Source organism: Acartia tonsa, chromosome 4 (genome assembly GCF_053477335.1).
Source record: "Acartia tonsa isolate MP-2025a chromosome 4, ASM5347733v1, whole genome shotgun sequence".
NCBI classification, from domain to species: Eukaryota; Metazoa; Arthropoda; class Copepoda; order Calanoida; family Acartiidae; genus Acartia; species Acartia tonsa.
The window spans coordinates 38983505-39001466 of NC_137263.1; the positions used below are offsets into that span (position 1 = coordinate 38983505).

The following is a 17962-nucleotide window of genomic DNA, read 5'->3' on the forward strand; positions in this document are numbered from 1 at the left end:
AGATTTATTTTATAAGGCCCTCTTTCAACCACCTATCCGTTCATTTTTTCATCATACCCAAATCAAAATTTTAAGCCTCATTTTTTTATATTCCTTATAGAAATAACTAATTTCTTAAGATTATGATTTTTAGATAAAATATGCATTTGGATAATCTTTTCGATGTGTATGGTATGGTGAAATATCTAATTTGCCGTATGACAATGCTGGTAGTAAGAAAAATTACTGATAATAGCCTTAAATTTCAAATTGAATATGACCATACGGTAAATATATATTCTTTCATTTTCATTTCGCTAAATAAAAATGTTGAAATGAAAATAATATTTTTGCACAAAATTAGGACAAATAAATACCATTTTAGTGTAAAAATATACATATACACACAATTTTGATAAGTGACATTTCATGCAAAGAACAATTAACCCCCAAAAAGGAAAAAAAGGATTGTAAACATGTTTTCTTAGGCCATATGTGTTATCAACAAGTACAACAAAGTCCAAAAATGTATACAGCGGAGATTTAAAACTCAAAAGCTTGCATCTTTCTCTCTACTTTTAACAACCATAATTAAATTTTTCCACAAGCTTTAATAAGTGATAAAAAATACATATTATTTTAAAAAGCTTCAATTTCTTTTTTATTTCATTTTTAATAAAATATTGTTCTTTAAATGGACCTGATTATTAAATTTATTTTGATTCTAGACCATTTTGGAGAGAACTCGATTTATCGAGAAGTTTTCCTTCATCCAACCCATCTTGCTTTATTTCATAAAAAAAAATAATTAAAATGCTAATAATTAATTAAAGTTGTAAGGGTCAAATTAAAAGGTACTAGTTTCGTATTTGCTGCAAATAGTAGTAATCAGAATCTGTTGCAGTCAAATGTACAGTTCAATTATTTTACAACAAAAAAATACATCTTTAAATGTTAAAAATATCACCTAAAATGATGGTTTGTAAAAGATAGATAATCTGAGTAACATAAATTGGTGTGGGTATGAAAAATTACATAGGACAACACAATAGTGTGTTTTTATTATGACTAGCTTCATGTGCTATTAATATTTTGCACACACTGTTTTTCTTTATAAATTTTGGCACACGCAGGGTATTGTATATATTCTTCTTATGCGCAAGCTAATCCATGTCTAGCGAGAATTTTCGCGCAAAGTCAGACGTTTAATCCGTCATTTATATCACCATATAACAAAATTTTCAAAGAAAAGTCTGTTTTTTTCTACAAAGAAATATGCTTTGCAACGAATGGGGAATTATTCACAAAAATATTTTGGTTTTGCACTTGATATGCAGTATTAAAGTTGTGCTGGGTTTGTGCACAATTTTGGGTGAATTGTAACCATCTGTGGACTAGTATAGCGTAATATTATTATTTGTGGGGGTTGGCGTTGCTGTCTATCTTTGTGTCTGTTGTAAGTGTTTGTACATCTGTGTCTGTCTGTATGTACAACATATACATTCTTATACAGATCACACTTATTTGCAACAACCAAAGATATTTTTAACAATAGCTGTGTTTGTGTACGTCTATTGCGTGGGATGTTTAGTCCCTTTACATTAAGATATATCGTTGTGTAAAATATATATAAATGTCTCTAAATAAATAAATAATGCAGTTTAAAACAATATCACTCAAAATAAATTGTTATTATATCTCAACTCACACCGTTCTATAAAGATTAAAGTTTTACTTTTTCTTTTTTTGATTCAGTTTGACTACTTTGAATTTTATATACATATCATTACGTATATACATTATCATTTAAATGAATGTATTCTAATTTTTATTGTCCGTTTTTTAATAATATTCTATTTTGCACATTAAATTGGCACTTTTGTGATTGGTTCAACATTATTGTTCTAGTTCCCCGGGGGTGGAGGCGGGGGCGGCGGTAACGGTCTCTGCCCTATCCGTGGCGGTGTACCGGTAGATGATGGTAGAGTATTGGTGTTGGGGCTTGCCCCGCCATTACCGTTATGCATAGGCTTTGGCGGTAGTTTTGGCATTCCACGGGTTTTCGGCGGTAATGAGGGTTTATCGACAGTCGGGTGATGTTGATTTAGGTTGTTTATAGAGTGACTTGGCGAAGAACGGTGGAGGCCGCCGTTACCGGGAAGAGACCTCAACGGCGTTCCGTTAACATGACCCGCGTGGCTGGGACTAGAATTGCGGTCAGCATCATTAAACAGGTAAAAGCCGCCGTTTTTCTGCTTGGAGTTAACTGGAGTGACATTTGGTGACACCTCCTCGTTATTGCTGACTTTCAGTTTGTAAATATTCTTACCCCTGCTGTTTCTATCAGCCAGATCATTTCTGTACTCTTGGCCGCGCATAGGACGTTCAGGGAAGTTTGACCTCTCTAGGGTATCTTGGTCAAAGTACAGCTCTGCGTTGGGAGAGTTTGGCTTGCTGTGGTGTCCTCTTGACTGTCCAGAGTCATGATTGTTTACAGAAATTAAAATCTTGTTTGAGTAAACAGATTCATTATCGCCTGATATGGATATAAGCATCCGCTCCCCGGCTGCAGAATATTCATAGTTCTTAGGCTCCGCCTCCTCGTCGGCGCTCTCACTGCCAGTGACAGCATTACCACCTTGCCATATACCATCCTCAGTATACTCGTTGTTGATATACACCTCAGCAACATTATCATTCTTATGATGACCATTGTTGGTACCATAATGATCATTGTCAGCGCCATTGTCATATTTATGACCGTGTCCGTTTGCAAAACGGCCAAACTGGTGGCGGTCAGCAACGTTGACCACTTCATAGTCGTCCTTAGGATCACCAGAGGCCTTGGCAGCGGTATTGCGTCTGTTCATTGCACCATGGTTGTTGCCGGTGGTAGTCAACGCAGGATTTGTGTAAATATCGCGTAGTTTTGACCTGTTGTTCATATCCAGACTGTCGTATTCAAATTCTTTTCTGTTGTTGTTAATGTTGCTGTTTGTTGAGTAAACACTCTCTGTGTCAGTTCCTCCTCTCATACGCGGCACCTGCACATAATAAATATAAATCAATCAATAAGCATAAAAATCCATTAATCATAATCAATTGAAATAGTGCTTTCATTATCTCATCCGAAAGGTTACATATACGTATCTTAAATCAATATTTGTAAAATCTGTAGGAGCACATCCACTATAAAATATTATATGTCCTTATACTTAATTGGTTTTAGAATATTAAACAATCCTGCTTTTCTGCTATTTTATTTCTCCTTTTCATCAATATGTTAGTTTATTGTTGTTGCGCTACTTCATGGTCATTGCTGAATGGGAAGTAAGAATAGTTTTACCTTTAAAACTTCAGTATTGTAAATTTCACTGAGGAAATCCTTGTTGCGCCTCCTGGCAACCTTGTTGCTCGTCTCGTTGAAGTGCTGTGAGTTATGGGCAGCTGACTGCAGCACAGACTTGCTGATAGGACTATCAACATAGGTAAATGAATCTGTCTCATCTCCGTCATTGATATCAGAATCATCTGCCACGTCGACAGTGTCATCATCACTGTCAATCTCATTGGATGTGGCCACATCAACTGTGCTGTCACTGTGGTTGTCACTGAGGTCGCTGACACTGCTGGGCCTGGTCTGGATGCCAGAGTCGATGCTGTGCGGATCGCTGGAGCTATGCTTCTTCAGTGTCGGCTGGGAGCCGGAGGATCCGGCTGATCCAGTTGTATCCGTCTTGTTGCTCTTCATCGAGCCCTTGGATCCCTTGCTACCGCCGTCATGTGAGTCATCATTTCCGCCAACATTCTCTGCACCATCCTCATCTTCATCCTTTGTCTTAAGAGTGTTAGCCCTACTGTGCTCCTCTGGGATACCTTCCAGATTTGGCGCAAATCCATGGTGTACACCAACCAATTGTCCACTGCCGCCTTGAAGGCGCCTAGCAGCAGCGGCGTGCATGGCCGCAGCTACCTGGTGCTGGTGCTGTTGCATGCGCATCATGTGCAACCGCTGTTGATCCATTATAACATCCCCATTTGCTGCGGCAGCCGCGTCTGCAGCGGAATCATGGATGGTGCGGGCAACCTCGCGGTTAAGCTTGTTCTGCACGACCTTCTTGTGCGCCTCAAGTAGCTTTTCATTCATCTCAAGAACCACGGAGGCATCAGATTCGGAGCCGGACACGGAACCAGTTTTCTGAAACAAAAAAAAAGAAACATTAATTTTTCGTTAAAAAATTTGTTATTTTTTTTCGCTTTTAGAGTGCTGAATGTTACTACTTAGGGAAATAAATTAGATGAATTTTAAATGGACATAAAAATGCACGGTGCACTTTTTTTCCTTTTTAAAAAAAGTTAGTTAATAGGGTAATTAATTACGTTGATGACCCTTGAGGCTAAGATGGTTGGTGGGGAGATATGAGAGGGGGAGAAACCAAACCACAATTAAAATTATATCTTGTTATTTTCTGCAAAAGCCTCTAATATACGAAAGTGTGTATGCGTGTGTGTGTGTGTGTGTGTGTGTATTTAAAAATATGTGTGTAACCTTGCCCTTGCGAACATTATCCTGATTTAAAATTGCAAACAACATGAACACTATAATATACTATAAAAAAACACAAACTTGAATTTATTATAAATGAATGGATTAGTTATTTATCGCATCATATTATAGACAGCTTTCCGCGGATATTAAAATGAAAACTGATAATGATCTTATTATTTTAATCTTAATATTCGTGGAAAATTGTCTGTGATACGACGCTATACATGATTTTTTGGTATGGCTTGAATCCGGCTTTAATAAATATTTTATCTTGAATTTTTTACAGTGCAAATATACTTTCAACTTTGAACTATTTTCATAAAACACGGCAACAAATCAAGATCAAGATCAAGGGAGGGGGAGGGGGGGGGGGGTGAAATCTGAGAACTGATAAGAAAAAGAAAAATTTATCAAGTTCCGTCAACAATATAAAATGTGCATCTTAAAAAATTGGATTGAATAAAAAATCAAGCACGATTGTGTTCGATAAAATCATGGTGTTCAGTAATTATCAAGATAGTTATTACGAAATGTTTTAGGTCGATAATAAGGTCGAGTGTGATTATTCTCGAACACCCATGATATTTTATTATTGGACTTTGAATTATAATATGGTACCAATAGTTTTAACGACCTCTTATTTGTTGGCTTTTATTCAATATCGATTTGGCTGTATACATTGTTAATGAGGGTGAACATGAATTTATCGTCCATTGTCTTATCCCTTTAATATCATTTAGTCAATATACATTTTTTAAAATTAGTTATAGAGACAATACTTTTCAATTTCACATAGATTTTAAGAGGTAAAAGTGGAGGGAAAGTTGTTTTGTCCTCCATTTACATATCCTATATGCAAATTTCTCTGTGAGTTTTAGCTTAAATTGACTTAATTATTGAAAAAATTTCTATTCTAAAAGCTAAAAGGTTAAACCCAAATTAAGTCTGATCTTTTTAAAAGCAAAGCTTTTCTATAATTAGGGTCGGTCCGTCCGTCCGTACGTCCGTCCGAGATAGATAGCTTTTATTCGTTAATTTAGGCATGTTAGAATTGTTCTATCGATTTCAAACTTTGCATGATGATTCCTGTTTGATCTGATTTTTAGTATATTGATTCCTGGGACAACAAAGAACAATAGTATAAGCAAAGCAACTCTATAATCAAGTCCTAAAAATGTTAGTATGTCTAAAACATTATTCTGTATCAAGCAGTTTTTCAACAAATTTACTTACAATTTTGATTCGACTCTTTTCATACTTTTATATTCTGATTATTCAGTTCAGACACTATACAAGTGTTAATGTCCGTTTGTCCTACCGTTTCAGTGCTTCGCTTTTATGGATGTTGTCATCCTTGTTTTTCTAACGTTTTACATAATATCTGACTTTTAATACGCATTTGGAAAGTTTTAACATGACATTTATGCCAAAAAAAGGGAAGAATAGATTGAATTAGAAAAAAGGGTGAAATTCTTCAGTTTTGTTTTTAGGTTTTATGATACAATAAAAGTGTTAAACAACAAGGATGACAAAATTATCATTAGCGACACACAAAAACTATCCACTATTGTTGTGTTAAAGTTTTTTTTAACACTCCCCTAAAAACTAAAAAAAGATTCCCCTATGGCTAACATCACTGGAGCAAATTTCTGTGGACGCCAATGGATATACCTACTTACTTGCTTATGACGTACTAACCCTAATACAAGAGTAGCTGCGCTATTAAAAATATAAATCAGGTTTTGCCCTCTGAGCTAAACTTTTATTTCATCTAATTTTATGTTCTAAAATTGAAAATCTCCATTTTTAGAAGATTTAAATGTGCATAAAATAAAATTTGATTGTATATCTTGGACTATTGTCTCAATTTTTCTATCTAAAAGCGAAGCTACTCTTTCAATAGGTGAATGTCTGCTCGTCCGTCTATACATTGCGACACTCTTCCGCTTTGTTTCATACGCCTGCGTATACCTGAAAAGACTAGTAAATCTTCGCCTCTAACACAGAGACAGACTCAAATCTTTTAAGGGTTGTATTGGTATTGTGTCGATATAAGCAAGTATGTTTTCATTAGAATATCTATTAGGTATATTCTATGTCAGACATGGCAACTTTTTATCAACATTTAAACTTTTATTGTATAAAAGAGAATGCTATTTATAACTTTTTTCTAGCTTATTGTAATTGTAGCTTCGCCACTTGTGAATTAAAGATCTTTTTCTTGTTTTTCTTCTTTTGTTATATGATTTGTTTTGACCAAATGTCGAGGGAAAATTGTGAAAATTATTTAGTAAATTATGGATGCTTAAATGTAGGCGATTTTTTTAATGGTTTAGAGTGGGAAGTGTTTTAACAAGAAAGAAAGCATACTTAGGTAAGGAAACATATTTTTTCAAATATCTTGATTCTAATGTCCATGGGTTTTCATTTGAGAATTTTCTAAAGTTTATTCATGAATAAAACAAGTAAATTACATTTCCAATCTAGAAATAAAATAACACTAAAGAAGACTTAACAAAAAAGTAAATTATATTAGTTGATGCTGAGTTGCTTGTTAGCCAAAATTTTTAACAGGACAAACCGACAAAATATACATATAGAGCAGCTAAGCTACCAAAAATTGAAGATAGTGAAGGAATATATTAACAAGGATGACAACATCCATAAAAGCGAAGCACTGAAACGGTAGGACAAACGGACATTAACACTTGTACAGTGTCAGAACTGAATAATCATAATATAATAATATAAATGTATAAGAATCAAAGCAAAATTGTAAGTAAATTTGTTAAAAAACTGCTTCATTCAGAATAATGTTTATGGACATACTAACATTTTTAGGACTTGATTATAGAGTTGCTTCGCTGATTATATTATACTTTATTGTCCCAGGAATCAATATACCAAAAATCAGATCAATCGGATGATTAGATCACATAAAAATTTGTTGTTAAAAAAGTAAAAAAATCAACATGTTTAAAATGGACGTACGAACATTTTAGTGATGATTATATAGTTGCTACGCTTTCTAAATCGTACCAAACTATTAAAGGAATCACCATGCAAAATTTGAAATCGATAGGACAATTCTAACATGCCTAAATTAACGAAAAAAGCTATCCGTTACGGACGGACGGACGGACCGAATTATAGAAAAGCTTCGCTTTTAAAAAGAGTAAAAAAGAGAGGAGTAAAGAAAAAAAAACAATTAAAATTCTCGTCATCATAAATTGCTAAAATAAAAGATAGAATAGTAAGAAACAGTTTAAACTAAATTAAAAATTGAAATAAGTTTCTCTTTTTTTAAAATAAAATGTTTTTTCCTAGATTATGATTAATAGCTTTAAAGTTACTATGCAATGAGGGAAAAACTATTTTCATTTTAATACTATTTCCTAATTTTCTACTTTTATTTATTCTAAGGTATTTATGAATTCTAATAGTATGCAAAGAAGATATTCTTCATATGTATGTGTGTGTGTGTGTGTGTGTGTGTGTCTGTAATGTTTGTTTGTGCATTTTAGAAAAAAACAAGGACCTTTATGTTCACAAGCAACTAGGCAGATATAAACTTATTATTAAACTTAAAAATATTATTTATATTGGAACAAAATTATTCTAAACTTTTTAAAAATAGATCGATCTAGACCAGATCCAGTTATAGGGAATGGATGCGTTAATAAAAAAAACATTTGAAAAATAAGGGTACTTTAGGATATTTAGTAGCATCCTACATTTTGAATAGACTACGAAAAATACCCCCCCCCATATTTTATTTAAATTTCAAAAATACTTTAATGGCTACTCCATGGAGCTCTTACCCCCAAAACACCCTAACCTGACTTTAAAAGAAGTATAGTGACTATTATTTTCTTTCTATTAAAAAAGTAAGGAAGGGGGGTGGTTTTTTTACTAGTGATTGAAAATATATTGACGAATATTTGGAATAAGAGATAAAAGGCAGGGATGGAGGGACATCGAACGTAAATTATATAAAGTTTTATAAAAAAAACCGTTGGTTTAAGAACGTTGTTAATGTTATTATCTTTGTTGGTTGTAAGAAACTATCAGCGTCCAAACTTCAATATAGAGAAGGGGCAGTTCTGTTTATCATAATTGGAAGTTTAATGTACAATTAATTTATTGTCTATTGCCGTATCCCCCAGGATCTCTGGAAAGAAGGGCAATTAAAAATGTGGATCCTATAATTAATATTCCAATGGTTAACCGAGTTTGACCATAACACAAAGCAAAATAGTTTTCATTTTCAATCCATTTTGAAAAGAGTAGCAACTCCATGTGTATATTCCTTCGTTCGTTTGTCCATCCATCAGTTAATAACGCTATGGGGTCAATGTGATTGTCTCAGCTGCTATATAAGAAAGACTGTTGGTTTTATGGTGAGGATACCAGTTTCAAAAGAGAAAAAAAATCACTTTCGTTCGTCGGTCTGACCAATACTCTATAACTCATGTTGTCCGTTTGTCCATCAATGATTTTTTAGTGCTTCGCTACTTATTGATTCATCCTTGTTTCTCGCATATGATTAGACAAGAACAATTTTCTTCACTGTAGCAATAATATCAAAAACGAGAACAACGTTTAAGTACCTTTGTTACTAATTATTATTACAAATACTTTTGTAAAACGCAAAGAAAAAAAAATATTTCATCAAATGAAATTCAACTAACAAACGTTTAATTTCCTTTTTGATTGTATCATGTATACTATAATGGTTTATTTCTATAATTGCTTTTAAAATTTTTGCTTGTAGATAAACATCTAAAATTTATTTTTCATTGAGAATGTAAAAGCCAGTCAAATGATAAGAGATAGTCCAAATGGAATAAAAAAAATCAAGTAGATTTACTGATTAGCTAGAAAGTATATATATTATAACCAAGAATATTTTCTTTTCCATTTATCTAAGTCTAAATAAATTGCGACAATCAGCTTAAAAAACTCTAAAATCTCCATTTTTCTCCCTTTTTCCTTTCTCTCTGTGTCTCTCTCTACTTTCTCTCTCTTTCTCTCTCAAATGCAATCTCTCTCTCTCTCTCTCTCTCTCTCTCTCTCTCTCTCTCTCTCTCTCTCTCTCTCTCTCTCTCTCTCTCTCTCTCTCTCTTTGAACCTTATCATGATAGGGTTAAAATCACTAAGCGAATCTAAATTCTCATGTATTTAGGAGAGTCGTGGGTAAATGGGAAAAAATTTAATGGTGTATCATCACAACCGCCAAACGTCTCACAATATAAGATAATTAGAGTCGCTATCTAACGTATAACAAAAAGCTACCCCTTCCTCATTCCTTACATTTATTATAAAACATTCTCTCAAATCAATTTTCTAGTGTATCTTTTTGCGATTATTTAACACTGTGAATTTTACAAAATATGCAGAAGTGATAGTACAATTTAATAAATAATGTTGTCTTGTCTATCTCTAGAAAGCTATCGAACATACTATAGCTTCTCTGTAACAAACATAATCTTATCTTATTTTTATAGATAATGTACATTTTAACTCTTTGAATTGAAAGAAATTAAAGACCATGGCATAATTAATCTACAACCGTTTAATAGTTACAAGTTACAAAAGGCAAAATTTAACACATTGATGTCCTTATTTTGTGTGCTATCCTCTCATTTCTGTGTCATTATTCTTGTTTTTATTAGGTTTGTTGCATTTGAACAAAGTTGTCCTTGTTTGTAAGCATTGAAAAATATTTGTTAATATAGAGATTGGTTCCTTATGATAACATTTTAAACTGCATCTCTAACATCTAGGGAATCTTAATTCAAATGGATATGGGAGGGCAGAAAAATAGCCTAAAACCATACCCAGACTTATTTATAAAACCAAAGCCTTAAACCACCTCAAGACCTAAAAGAAGCTTCACTGTAAAGGAGAACCATATCGGTTCAGCAATAAACGAGATCCTTCGCTACAGACAATAAAAGCTTACTACTTATTATGATACGTCACTTTTCTCTTTCGAAAGGGTATTTGTAAGGTTAAAATTGTATTTGAGTGGCCTTCTTTGATAATATAAGTAAGTCAAAGCTAAATAATCTTTTGAAATTTCTTTTCGTAAATCATTAAAAATTGTGATATTCATTTTTAAATCATAATCTTAAAGATTTTGATGTGAATAACTTTTTAAAGGCTTTTTTTCTTTGTTTCTAAATATAAACTACAGGGTGCGCCACATAAATCCGGACTTTTTTCAAATGGCCATAGCACCAAAACTACTTGACCAATCATGACGTTTGACCACACTATAAAAAGCTTGGGTAGTTATCTTTTTGCCCATAAAAAATTTTTAGACGATGGAGGACGTGTTCTCCAAGCTGGCAGCGCTTATGTTCAACATGGCAGAATCGAAACGCGCTGATAGTTTACCCTGGATTCTTGACTAGGGCCCACTAAATCTGACCTCAGCCCATCTGTAGGTGAGGTAGAGTTATACAACTTGCTGGGGATACTGTTAGATACATAAGTAAGACACTAAAAAAGACTAGAGCTCTCTATCTGAAATGGCTTGGCCGTAGTACTCCATCAAAGTGAAACGTGGCAGATTTTGAGAGGTCAAAAACGTCAAAAATCGTAAAAATTCGTGAAAATTTCTCGGTTCTCGACTACATGGGCCCATTTGTAACCTTAAAACTCGTTTTAGACTATGTGTTGCGATGATAACCCTAGCTTAATCTTCATGCCATTTCCAAAAAGGTATTGCACGTTATTCTAGCTTAATTGTGGCCCAAATGAGAGCCGCCGTGTCGAAGGGTAGCTTGAAAGATGGGTGAATTTGGATCCTGCAGTTACTCACGTCCCTAAGGAGATATGGCCTCCCAGCAGCCCCGATCTTCATCCAATTGACTTTTGGGCCTGGAGCACCATTAAAGCATGAACCAATAGACGCGCCCATACCACAAAGACCTCCTTCATTGCCACTATGAAGGAGAACTTCGCCAGCTTGGACAGGGACATGGTGACCAGGGTCTGGGGGCGGTTCAGGGGGCGGGTAGAGGCGGTGATTGAGGCTGGCGGCAAATTTATTGAATAATCTAATAGTCATATAGCTAGATTGCTTCCCAGTTTTTAAAATTCAATAAAATCTTTTAAATTGACGATTTTATGTTTATTTTTTTAAAAATAAGAAAAAGTCCGGATTTATGTGGCGCACCCTGTATGTGTAAAACTCATATACTTATTATGAATCGTAGTGGATATTATAGAAAACATAAAAACCTATTTTTAAGTGCCAACAAAAATAATAGTTTACATAGGTGTATAGATTATATACCGTATATGTAAAAATGGTGAACTGAAATTAGTTTCCGAATGTGAACACATTTTCCTAGGTGTTTCCCAATCCTATCTCAATATTTGCTACTAGCTAAAAAACCTTCAAACTTCAAAAAAATAATCAAAATTTGAATGTATTAACGATTTATACATTATACATTCAAAGTTTTAATTTTTCAAATTTAGATTTTTTTTGGGAAGTTTGAAGGTTTTTTAGCTAGTAGCAAATATTGAGATAGGATTGGGAAACACCTAGGAAAATGTGTTCACATTCGGAAACTAATTTCAGTTCACCGTAAAAATATGTCCTATATTTACCAGGGAAATAGGAATAGGACAATGGCAAAGAAACTAATTCTCTCGGGAATTAATGTGTGTTACATTCAACCTTTGGTAGCTTGAAAATTTTAGGGGGGGGGGGGGGAAATTGAGGATTAGATTACCACAGATTCGGAGATTTTCAAAATTATTTTCTTTTATAATATTTTGATTGGCGAAAAGTTACATTTTTTCCATAAAGCTAACCCTAAATCGCTGACTTAACCCTTGATATAATTTGTATAAATAATAATAAGGTGGTGGGGTAGTTATCACAATTATATATACAATATATTTAGCCTGGAGTTATCTTATAATTGAGATGTTTATATGTAACAGACAGGGCAATAAATAAAGTAGTCAGGTTGAGGTTTAAACACATTTTTGTAATAAAAAAGATTAAAGAGGAAAGCATTAAAATATACTACATATATCAAGACACCATAAAAAAAATTATGCCCACAAGTAGCGCAGCGAAAACGAGATTTTAACAATTTAGGTGAAAGTGTAAAACTTATTCATTGTAAAATTCTGCTTTTGGTAGATTTATTCTACCGCCAGTGACCTCTCTCGAAAATTAATGACTTCTGCAGGATTAGAAAAACAAACGTACAGACACACGTACCAACAAACATACTAATTAAAGTTACTCATTTTATCTGGTAGACTTTTCTATATAACCTTGATAGACTACGTAAAGGGTGGAGAAATTAAAATGTGAAAATAAAGAAAATGTAAGAAGGGTAAAATTACTTTATTTACCAGGAGTGGATAAGTGTCCAAACAAATATGAATAATATTTTTTTTACAAGAGCACCTGCGCCTTTAGAAGCCTATAGGGGCACATTAGAGGTTGGGGGAGGGGCTCAGTCCACTACATTGAATTTTAAATTTTTTGAGGGGTGGGGGGCGAAGTTTTTTATCTGAGGTATATTTCTTTTGGGAGGGTGGTGTTACTCTTCTACAAATGGCATATACGAAGCTTTACTGAAAATAACAACCATATAGATACTGTTGGTAGTAAGATCTTGCGGTACAAACACACAGACAGACCTTCTGACTCTTGTTACATGTCAGAATCAGATGTTGTCCTATGAATCGTTAAAATCAATCTGTTATCCCTGTGTGACTATTATCAATATAAGACTATAACGTCATGTCGATAAAAAATCAACATTGACCACTTTTTATGTCAGCTATAAAGTCGACATAATTATACATTGAATGTCGAAAAATCGTCCATGCAGTCTATACATTTGAATATATCATAACTTGGATCTTACACCAGATTTTCATGTTCTCTAATAAAGTGACACTTGTGGCGAGCTAAAATAACTATTCCCCCTTTACCCCATACCCTCCCTTCGTACTGGATGAACAAACTTACCAATAAACGAGTTAACAAGCTAATATGACGATAATTTTCCCCCTGACTTGATATCCTCGTATTTTCTACTCCCATTTCTATACAGTATTTAGAGAACACCTTAATCTACTGAGCACAATCAAATCAAATGGACAATTCTACAATTTTCACATAATTTTAAATTTCTATCTAATTATATTTAAGCAAGAATAATTATGGCCGTAAGGAGCGTAGCAATGACAAACTAAACATTTCTTATTATAAAAAGTTATTTTGTACCAAAATAGCCATAACAGATGTAGGTTATATTTAGCTGGTAATGCCAACGAATCATTTTTGCTGGGCTTAGTTTTTAAACCCTTTATGTTTTTAAAATCTACTAACAAACAAAACAAGTCAATTTCAAGTGTCTGGTATTATGGACGGAAGGTGTGCTTGCATACGGAAACTCTCTAATTATTGAGTAGCTTCACAACTATATAATTCATTATATATAGGCTACGGCAGCCCTTTTATTATTTAGTAATTAACATTATTTATCTTATTATTAAACTAGTTACAATCACGCCTTTCAAGCCTTAGGTTAGGTTTAATACGGACTTTATTATTGTAGAATATGTTAGGGAGAGGGCACCTGAAGAAAACTAATTAGCCTCACTCTTAAAAAAATTACTGATTTTCAAAATAAAATTTTATTGCATTATAACTACACGAAAAAATGTATTTTTGATGCCCATTTTGTGTTATATTATGTAAGATAGCCTAAAACCAATTCAAGACTTGAATCTGAAATACAAATTAGCCTAAACCATCCCAGGACCTATGGGAAGCTTTCCTAAAATGGAAAACCTAATAGGTTCATTAGTTATAGAAATCTTAAGCTACAGAATACTTTATATTATAGGATAGGAAATAATAGAGACTCGCAAAGATAAGGGTTAGAAATCTAAACTCAGTGGGCAAAAAAAAGATTTTCATAAGTTGAAAATAATGGATAAATTTGGGATATTGCATCTATTATGCTGTTCGAGAGATAGACTTTCAACCAATAAATTTTTCTGGTGAAAACTTTGTGGGTGCAATACAAGGACACCACTCTTACATATGTAAATATAACAACCTTGAATATTCACCTTCCTTTGTAGTACTGTCAAATTAACAACAGTCCAACATAAACATTAGGGGACCAAAGGAATTTGCCATACTAGAGTAGAGAAACCAGACCAAGTTGACTAGGGAAAATTCTTGTCTTTAAAACAAGGAAAATTCTTTAAATGCAATGAACTTTAATATAGAGGGAAAAAAATAGTTTTGGATTTTTTAAGATAAAAACTATGCACAACGCATTATGTCAAGCAAAGAGAAAAGCTGTTTTAAGTTTCCCTTTTGGATATCATTTTCTAATTAAAAGTGCTTTGAGAGATATGTGATACCTAACTTTTTATTTTATTATATCTTGTTACTGTACCCCATCATGGCGAAATCCGCGAATCCTTCCTTAAAGTGTTCACGAAGCTGGAATTAAGTTGATATATGTCACTGATTAATGTTTTTTAAGATTACTTTTTTGAGAATTAAGTCTTAAATACTTCCCATTTAAAAATAAATCAAACTTTAAAAAAACGAATTTATTCCCTTGAAAACATCGTTGTATTTTGTGTTTTATTATACATATCTAAAAACCTATCAAAATCGACAAATAACAATCTTTTAGTTGAAGTTTACTTGCAAATTTATAGTGAAATAAAAGCTTTTGTTACATACCGTATTAAACTAACCAAAAAATGTTGAAATTGTTATCTACGGATAGATTTAAAATTTTCTTCCGATGGTCACAGAAATAAAGCCATATATGGTAATGAATATCACTGATAATGGTACCTGGATTTTCATTTTTTCCTTTATTTAAAAATTTATATGAATATCTAATTCTACATATCTACATGGCTTTAGATATGTGACGTTAAAAATCATTTAAAATCAGTTAATTGCTTTGTATATGTATGATAAAATGTAATATAACCATTGAACAGGATACATACAGGCAATTGATAATATCATAATTGAAACTATAAAATTAAGCTATTCTCGGGACCATCAATAATGTATCATCTTAATTAACGCCTATCTCAAAAAATGCTTATCTCAGAAAATGCTTTTCTAAAAACATTTTAAAAAGCAAAGCATTGTTTTATATTTAGCAATCAATATATTAATAAGAATATATTTTGATATCATTAATATGACTTAATTATATTCATTTTGTATAAAGACACATTCATTTATTAAAAATTGTTAAGATAAAGTCCAAGCTTTTTAGCTCTAACTAGTGGCTACGCCCCTAGAGGCCTCTAATGGTACTTTAAATGTTTTTTTTTTATATTTAAAATATGTCTATGTTGCGTTTGACATTTATGTTTCATTGAATGCTCTTTGTTAAATCAAGAAACATATTTTTTTTGTTTTCTTGTGATTTCTCTTAGGAAGGTGGTGGTACCCTCCCCCAAAATAGTGACAAATCTTTCCGGGACCTATGAGAATCTACCATGTTAAGAAGAACCTGATTGCAGCGAGATCCTTTGGCACAAATATACAGACACACAAACATCCTGTTACTAATAAAGTAACAGGATGTTTGTCTGTGTGTTTGTACTCTCTTTTGGAATCATACTGCAGAGCTAAAAATACGAATAGGCCCCCACATAATTGGGGGATTTTAAAGTTTTATTATCAATTGAGAAAGTTTTTACAGATATTAAGGTTTTATTTTATTTTGGGGTAAAATTCTTGCTTAGATTATATTTAATTAATTAACTAAAATTTATAGAAGATATTTAAAAGAAACAAACTTTAAAATGTGAATTAATTAAAGGTTTTGCTGTAAGTGTTTTCTAAGATAGGCGTTTTTTGAGTACAGACAGGTTGAATTAAACACACACACACATACACACAGACAGAGTACGGACACCACAGAACTTGATTGTATTAAAGTTTATTCTTCAAAACATGGAATAGGGTAAAGAGCACACAAATTCTATTCTTTTAATAAATTTATATATAAATCTGTTGTATATGGATGTACAATAATTAAAGCAAGGCTTTATTTTAATACTAAACAAAATTACGTAAAGATGGTTCCTGAGATATTAAATCAAGTCAGTTTATAAAATAACATGTCTTTTCAGTTATGGGAATACAATTATTTACTTATTATAGTTATTGAAATTGTCCTATATTGGTCCAAACTTATAACTTAAAATACACTTAAGGGACTGCAACTTTTACAATATTCAAAAATGTTTGGTTTCTATATTTCAACTTAACAAAATTTGTTGGTACCATTTGTACAATGACAGGTAAGAGAGGGGACGAAGAAAGAAAGAGGGAAATACAAACGGCTATAAGTTGGGTTTATAAACAAAATCTGTATGATTATAAATCAATAAATTAATAAACTTGTTTAACCAAGTTGTCGAGATTTTACATAATATCACCAGGGACGTCCTAGGGGGTGGAGGATAAAGGGGTAGGCATCCCCAAAATTTTTAATTTTTACCCCCCTTAAAATAAAAAAGCTTAGACGTCACTAACTCTATGACATAAAGATTTCTCCCCCCAAAATGAACTTTGTGATGCTGTAGGCATCTCAGAAATTGTAATTTTTAATTCTTCCCCCCCCCCCCCAATAAAAATGCTTGGACGTCCTTGAAAAGTATGATCTATGTTATCAAGATTTTCAATGATAAACAACCTTTTTGTTTCAAAGACCCAACTCTGTGTGAATGAAACAGTGATATTACTGGATAAAAATTATATATTATCCAGATTTTATTTAATTGACGACCTTTTTGTTTTAAATCCCCAACTCTGTTGAATGAAACAGACAACTACTTAAAATAATGGGCCCTGAATGTTTATTTTATATGGATTTTTCATTTAAATAATGTTTAGTTGAAACTTATGTATATTGATTGTAGGAATATGAATTTAAGGCTCTAAAAAAAATTAAATAAAAAACAAAATTTGGATATCTAGGGTTTAAATATAGGCAGGTATTTAGAAAAATTTGACTTTTTCCGATAATTGGGAGAAAAAAAAGATTGCTTTTGTTTATGGAAAACCTTTAGTAAGACTGCTAATTTTTTTGCTAGATATGTATAGCAAATGATATTTGTTTATTCTTTTTGCCCAAATTTATTCTTAAATCATGTATTTTCTGAAGATTTCAACAATTTTTCATATGTTAGTGTACCTGCATAGATATATCAATATTTGGTAACTGATTTTACGAAATTAACGCAGGTTTTACATTTAATTGTAAACCAAGTTTGAACATTTATTTCAAAAGAGGTGTAGAACAACAAAATTTTTGTAGTATAAATTTCGTTGTTTTTATGTGTAAGCAAAGAAAAGGGTGATTTTTCCTTAGTCTTATAAGTGCA

The 17962-nt window shown here is 32.6% G+C and overlaps 1 protein-coding gene across 1 annotated transcript in view; it reads right to left on the reverse strand.

Moving 5' to 3' along the window:
* Window positions 1-1336: 1336 nt before the first annotated feature.
* sha (shavenoid) overlaps window positions 1337-17962 on the reverse strand; it is a 152874-nt gene continuing 136248 nt past the window's right edge. The window contains exons 8-9 of the mRNA XM_080158013.1: window positions 3326-4177; window positions 1337-3023 (exon numbers count right to left, since the gene is read on the reverse strand). Coding sequence (XP_080014139.1) covers window positions 1884-3023; window positions 3326-4177 — 1992 coding nt within the window. The 3' untranslated portion in view covers window positions 1337-1883. The remainder of the gene's footprint in view (window positions 3024-3325; window positions 4178-17962) is intronic.